This window comes from Nannochloropsis gaditana, assembly GCF_000240725.1.
Source record: "Nannochloropsis gaditana CCMP526 unplaced genomic scaffold scaffold450, whole genome shotgun sequence".
In the NCBI taxonomy this organism is placed as follows: Eukaryota; class Eustigmatophyceae; order Eustigmatales; family Monodopsidaceae; genus Microchloropsis; species Microchloropsis gaditana.
The window spans coordinates 11310-17437 of NW_005803503.1; the positions used below are offsets into that span (position 1 = coordinate 11310).

Here is a 6128-nt window from a genome sequence, read left to right on the forward strand (position 1 = left end):
CGTTCCCGCCTGCCTTGCCACCACTTATGTCTTGTGGGACTCTCTTACCTCGGACCCAACGGCTTTCCCAGTGAAGGCCTAGAGCGACCACGCGCTCGTCTTTCCCCCCCCGCTCTTTCTCCTCTGCCAGACTGTACGAAGACCTCAATCGTCTCCCTCCCTTCCTCCCTTCCTCCCTTCTCTTTCCCGACAGGCCATGAATGTGGACCGCGACATCCGCTTTGAGGTGATTGCCCGTTTGTGCCCCAACACGACGGGGGCAGAGCTACGGAGTGTCTGCACGGAGGCTGGGATGTTTGCGATCCGGGCTCGGAAAAAGAGCATTAGCGAGAAGGATTTCATGGACAGTGTCAACAAGGTAAGAATAGAGGATGGAATGAATGAGGTGGAAGCCAAGGGGGGAAGGAGAGAAGGTAGACTTGCTGCGCAGGTATGCTGATTACTAATTGATGACTCTTTGCCCCAGGTGATCAAAGGATATCAGAAATTCTCGGCGACGCCCAAATACATGGTGTACAATTAGAGGTATTATGGGTGGCGCATGGGATCAGCGGGCATCGCGAGAGCAGGCGCGTGTACGAGAGAAAGAGCAAAGCAACGTCTACAGCGGAAGCCCGACGGTGCCTCCGGGATGTGTTTGGCATTGTGGCACGAAGTAAGAATAAAAAGAAACAACCACAAGATTGGCACCAGTTCATGTCCTTGTCGTGCCGGAATCTTACCATCCTTCCCCCGGGCGCCCTACCCCATTCTTCCTTTCCGTTTCCCCTCCTCCCCTCCTTTCTCATTTGGGTGGCGATCCCGGTGGCGGGGGGGGCACAAATGCCTTGCTCTTGTCTTTCAAAGGCTTCTCCCACGTGACCTGATTGGACGCCGCGTTCCAAAAATACCAGTACTGGGTCTTGGGGTCGTAGACGGGTTGATAGCCCTCCTCCACATTGTCCGCGATTTCAGGAGGTACCGGTGGAGGGGCCGAAGCGGGCGCTGGGGCAGGAGCAGGAGGCATGGCAGCGGCGTAGGCAGCCGCTTGTTGCGCCTGGGCGTAGTACTGCTGGTGCTGCTGCTAAGAGAGGTGAAGAGAAAAGGGGGGATTGCATCGTGAGAAAGGGAAGAAGAAAAGAACGAGGCAGCTGAATCCACCGAGATACGTTTCCGAGGACGTACCATTTGCTGCTGCTGGTAATACTGGTGGTAGTAGTCTTGTTGACCCTGAGGGTGCTGGAGGGGATGTTGCCAGTTGCCGTAGGCCTGCTGATGCTGCATGTGCATTTGCGGATAGCCCGCCGTGCTGGCGGTGGGAGCATTGGTTCCAGACGTGGATAAGCTCCCATAGGCCGCAGATGCCAAAGCGGTGCCTTCGCCCGAGGCCGGTGTGGTTGAGGACGGTGCAGCTCCCAGCACTGGCGGCGCGCTGATGGTCGTAGGATTGGCATTGGCAGGAGAAGGGGAGGCTGCTCGCGCTGGGGGGGGCGTCGGTGCTTGTTTGATACTGGAATGTTGGGCGGGAGCCGATGTAGGAGGGGCAGCCTGGGAAGGCTGATCAGCTTCCCATCTGGACCGTCGGCCTCCCTGGGGCACATTCGTAGTGGAGACATGGTCTTGGAGTCCCCCGAGAGGATTTGTATTGCTGCCACCGTGGTCGCCATTGCTGCTGCCGCGCGCCTCCGCAGTCTGGGTCGGCCCACCTTCTTTAGTCATCCACCTGAAGTTTTAAAATACGCGTCAGTGCATTGCATTCTAGGCATCTACATTTCACATCTTCAATTTCTTAAAATCATCGGAGGACGGGTGACACGTGAAATTTCCCGTCCTCGGACAGACCAGTTCGGCAGCGACGAAATGGAGGGGCAGATGAGAGAGGTCGAGTGTCGTGAGTGAGGCCGACAAAAAGGAAGGCCAAGCCCTATGTACTTACGCTGGCAACGTCATACCCCTGCCGCGTCCACGTCCCGTCATCTTTTCACGCTTCCTCAGGGACTCTGTCCAGTGTGTACCGGTCTGGAAGCGATGGGTTATGGGGAAGGAGGGAAGTAAGATCATCAGGAGGTTTAAGAAGAAAGACAAGAGGAAAAGAGATGGCTTCATGACTAACACAGCCTGCTGAGCATGAATGCGCGTGGAAGATGTGGACACTCAACCCTCGTCTGTTGTCTGGATGGCGAAGCTCTAGCTTCCGAAAAGTCGAATACGCGCACGTTGCATCCTCGCTCTCTCCTCTTCTTTCATCGTGCTTCCCACTCCGTCTTATTAAGTTGGCCTCCGTGTCGCATTAAGGGCTCAAATTCATGACAGGAAATGAATCCAGAAACTACGAAAGTAGTACGGAGTTGCGCGTGCACAAGTGTACTGGTTTTAAATATTTTTATATTGACATATCACCAACACACATCCACTCCCCGCGATGTTTCTGTCGTAAGAGAGGTCAATGGTTGATGACCTTTATTTGTTTTAAAATGTTATCAATTGTCAATGGCTTTTCCCTGTATCATACTTCTCATAGCCCATTCCATTAAGTGGGTACATACAGCAATCATATCCCACAGATGCGCTCGAGGGTACCGCTTTTGGGAACAAATGAGATCCTCCCCATGGGCCGTCCCTTCTTAGGTTCACTCTAACCTGCCCCCATACCAGCTGTGATGGACGGAGGCATCTCCCATTACCTTGAATTACCCACAAATCATGCCTTCGATCGAGCGTCAATGACCGTGCGGCTCTCTTGTACTCGTAGTAGCAGCCAAGTTACACGCACAAAGATTCGAGTTAGCTAGATGCTTGATTACCAGGTGCACTTGTATGCATTTTATAAGCAAAGTCTGAGATCACCTTCACAACAATATAAAAATAACATTCATCGGAACTTTGTCTTCATTGAAATCCACCATCGCTGGAGCAATATGAACAAAGTCGGATACGAGATTGAAAGGGTACTTGGCTAAACAGGAAAAGGAAATGGGGCCCGCCACCACAATGACATTCTGCTATTTTCATTCCCCTGGGGCACACTATCTGCCAAGAGACTAGCGCACCATCCCTCGGATGGCATGGCTTCGGGGCCTTTCCCGGATAGATGGAGGTCCCAATCCCGCCAAACTATGCACTGTCTGCCCTCCGCGTCTGACCTGTACATGGAGCTGCTGTCACAAAACCTTGCATCGATACTCCCGACCAACAGGCGTCGTTGTTCTTTCGCTACCTGTGACTGCCTGCATATTTGCTCGCCCCCTTTCACCACTTCTTTTCCAAACACACCCTTCTGCGCCTCCACAGCGACCCCCCCAGCTCACTTGACCAGCAGATCGTAGTGCCCGGGCCGGTACAGCAACGTCACAGGCACCCCCTCCTCCTTTCCACCGTCCCATTCGTCAGGCAAAACGTGGCAGGGCAATTGCCCCCCTGGCGGCAACGCTCTCCCGTCCAGATATTCGATGCGGACGCACACGCCCAAGGCCCGGACCAAGGCCATGATCTGCACCTGCTCGCATTCCTTGCCCGTCGGCTCCACTTCCCGGACGCAGAAGTCGTCCATGTCTCGGTAGCTGTGAGTGCGCCCCAGGGATGTTGGGAAAAGTATGAAAGAGATGGACCAAGCGGTCTAGATCAGTGCCGGGGCCGGACTGCAAGACGGTAGCCCCCCCCTGGGAGGGGCGACATAAGCGTGTCGGTGGCAGCAGAGTGTGGGAAGCAAAAAGGAAGGGCATGTACACATGGCAGGCTCCAGGCATGCAAAGACCGGGCCGGAAAGGGAGTCCACTCGTGGCCCCACCCGCTGTGTCGCACCCTCAGCACAGAGCGAGGACGGGACTGAAGGGGAGGACTCAGGGCGCGGTCCCACACAAAGACGCAGATCATAAGACTTTGTGAGGGATCCGCCACACCAGTTTTTTTATAATAAAACTCCCTCCCTCGCCTCTATGCTTCTTACCTGGCATCCAAGAAGGCCTCGTACTCCTCCTTGTGCTTCTTCAAATACCCGGAAGTCAGGAGGCGACAGTACCAGACCATGTAGGAGGCCACGCCGTGGGGCTCGTTGAAAGTTGATTCTAAATCCGACAGGCTTTTATGGGGGAGTGCCTCCAACTGTTTAATGGGGTTAAGGGGGAGGAATAAGGGCGGAAACGAGGGGAAAAGTACCACCTGCAACAGCCCACGCACAAGCCCTCTTCCTGTTCCATTGGGGCATTCCCATCCTTTCCTCCCTTGCCACGTACCTCCTCCACGAAAACTTCCCAGAATATATCGATCGCCACTTCTTCGTACCCAACAGTCAGTAACCAGGCTTTACTGTCCTTGACTGTTTGTGAGAACCGCTCCCATTCTTTCTTTCTGCCCCGTTTCCTCCCTTTCCCTCCTCCTCCCTCTTTTTCTTCTCCTTTCCTTCCATCTTCGATCCCTTCTTCCACCAGCCCGGCCAGATACGCGAACAAAAATGCCCGGTAAAAACAATTTCCATCCCTTCGGATGCGCCGCATTCTCGCGTATCGTCTCGCCAAGTCCTCCACGCCCTCCACAAAGCCTTTCTCTGGGTTATCTTTATATGCCTGTAACAACATGGATGGGGGTTCAAGCGGTCCAACTAAGGGCTGGGAAGCAGCGATTTGTGAATCGATTTCTTCCTGTTGAGCTATGGTGAGGAGGTCCCGGTCTTCCTCGACTTGATGATTATGACCGGCCGCCTGACTTTGACTTAGGCCGTTCTCGTGAACGTCCTCAGCTCGTGGCAGAGATGAGGCTTCTTCTCTTTGTTGCATCGTGGTTATGGCTGCTCCAATGGCCTTATAGGCGAAGGAGAGAGGTAGAGGTTTCTATGAAGAGGGTCAAGAAGCAGGAGGAAGAGAAAGAGGACGGAAAAGTCGAACCAAAGAGGCCAAGGCGAACGATCGTCACAGACCGCGGTCCTTTAAGATGCCAAGGATCGCCTGTGTGGAAATATTTGGGGTTCACAGTCTGGCTTCTTTTTCCCTTGTAATGGGTTTTGAAATATAGGATCGACGACCATGCAGGGCCGGAGCTCAACATCAACCTTGACGCACCATAGCAGCAAATAAAGAGCTGCTTTGTCGACTGTTTTGGAAGACCATGACAAGCTTAGACAGAAGACTTCGCCATGCACTTTCCAGCCATGTACATTGAGAAGTGTTGCGAGTACTTCTGTCGTTTTGGCAGTCTCTAAGATCGGCAATTGGATAGGCGCATGAACACCCCCACGTCAAAGCGCCATCACGTCACCGTCCACGACGACAGCAAAGCGAGCGTTATGGACACAATATCGTACAGAAGCCGGCCGCATCACACCTGTAGAACATACAGCGGTCTATTATATTTCTTGAGAGGCCGGGCTGTCCTTAGTGAGGGGACCGTGGTCTGCCTTGCGAAGCAGAATCGGAGCTTTCCGAGTTAGGAGATCTATATTCGTGATAGCCCCCCGGAAGCGCTGATTGCTCTATCTCTACGTGCTATGGCTCGCCACATCTTCTCAGCCTGATAGCTGTCTGCTTCATAAATTAAAGGTGCCTTTCTGTGTACTTTCATGCATGGTGGCCAGGCTGAAGTTGCCCAGCGCGCGACCCCGTCACACCTCCTCCCCATGTAACTCCTTCCTTTATTACATCCCCCCACCATTCAGCAGTCACGACACGACTCTATGCTATACTCCTGGGGTCGAGGAGAGGATGGACAATGCGGGAATGGGAGCACCAATGACCAAGAAATGCCCATGCCTGTTGAGGGCCTCAAGCACCTCACGGTAGTGCAGATCGCGTGCGGTTCAGGTACTGTGGGCGGGCGTGGAGGGAGAGAAGCTAATTTGGTTAAAAAGAGAAGCCGGCGATGGTTGGAAGCAGGGGGCAGAAGCAATGGGAGGGGGTACGACTTGGTACAAACCACCACAAGCTCTCTATCGCCCCCGTCGAGTCATTGCCGCACCTGGCCCTCCTTCATCGACCAGTGTGGAAATGAAATCGATTGATGGACCTGTCTCATGCTCATATACAGGGCATACCGTCGTACTGACCGAGGATAAGGATGTGTGGTCGTGGGGCCGGGGGGACGACGGGCGATTGGTGAGGGAGGGAGGGAGGGAGGGAGGGAGAAGAGAGACAAATGCCTTGCTCTTGTCTTTCAAAGGC

At 53.9% G+C, this 6128-nt stretch overlaps 3 protein-coding genes across 3 annotated transcripts; 1 reads left to right on the plus strand and 2 right to left on the minus strand.

The window, feature by feature from the left end:
- Positions 1–196: 196 nt before the first annotated feature.
- NGA_0243700 (26s proteasome regulatory atpase subunit) lies at positions 197–523 on the plus strand (the record flags this gene model as incomplete). The annotated part of the gene is made up of 2 exons (XM_005854595.1): positions 197–358; positions 467–523. 2 exons carry the CDS (start codon positions 197–199, stop codon positions 521–523), a joined length of 219 nt encoding a protein of 72 aa, XP_005854657.1.
- A 214-nt stretch (positions 524–737) lies between these two features.
- On the minus strand, positions 738–2040 carry NGA_0243800 (uncharacterized protein; the record flags this gene model as incomplete). The annotated part of the gene is made up of 3 exons (XM_005854596.1): positions 738–1063; positions 1165–1702; positions 1916–2040. 3 exons carry the CDS (start codon positions 2038–2040, stop codon positions 785–787), a joined length of 942 nt encoding a protein of 313 aa, XP_005854658.1. The 3' UTR covers positions 738–784.
- A 920-nt stretch (positions 2041–2960) lies between these two features.
- NGA_0244000 (ubiquitin thioesterase otub1) lies at positions 2961–4923 on the minus strand. The gene is made up of 3 exons (XM_005854598.1): positions 4212–4923; positions 3926–4080; positions 2961–3539 (listed from the first exon to the last, which is right to left on the minus strand). Exons 1-3 carry the CDS (start codon positions 4749–4751, stop codon positions 3284–3286), a joined length of 951 nt encoding a protein of 316 aa, XP_005854660.1. The 5' UTR covers positions 4752–4923; the 3' UTR covers positions 2961–3283.
- Positions 4924–6128: the final 1205 nt, after the last annotated feature.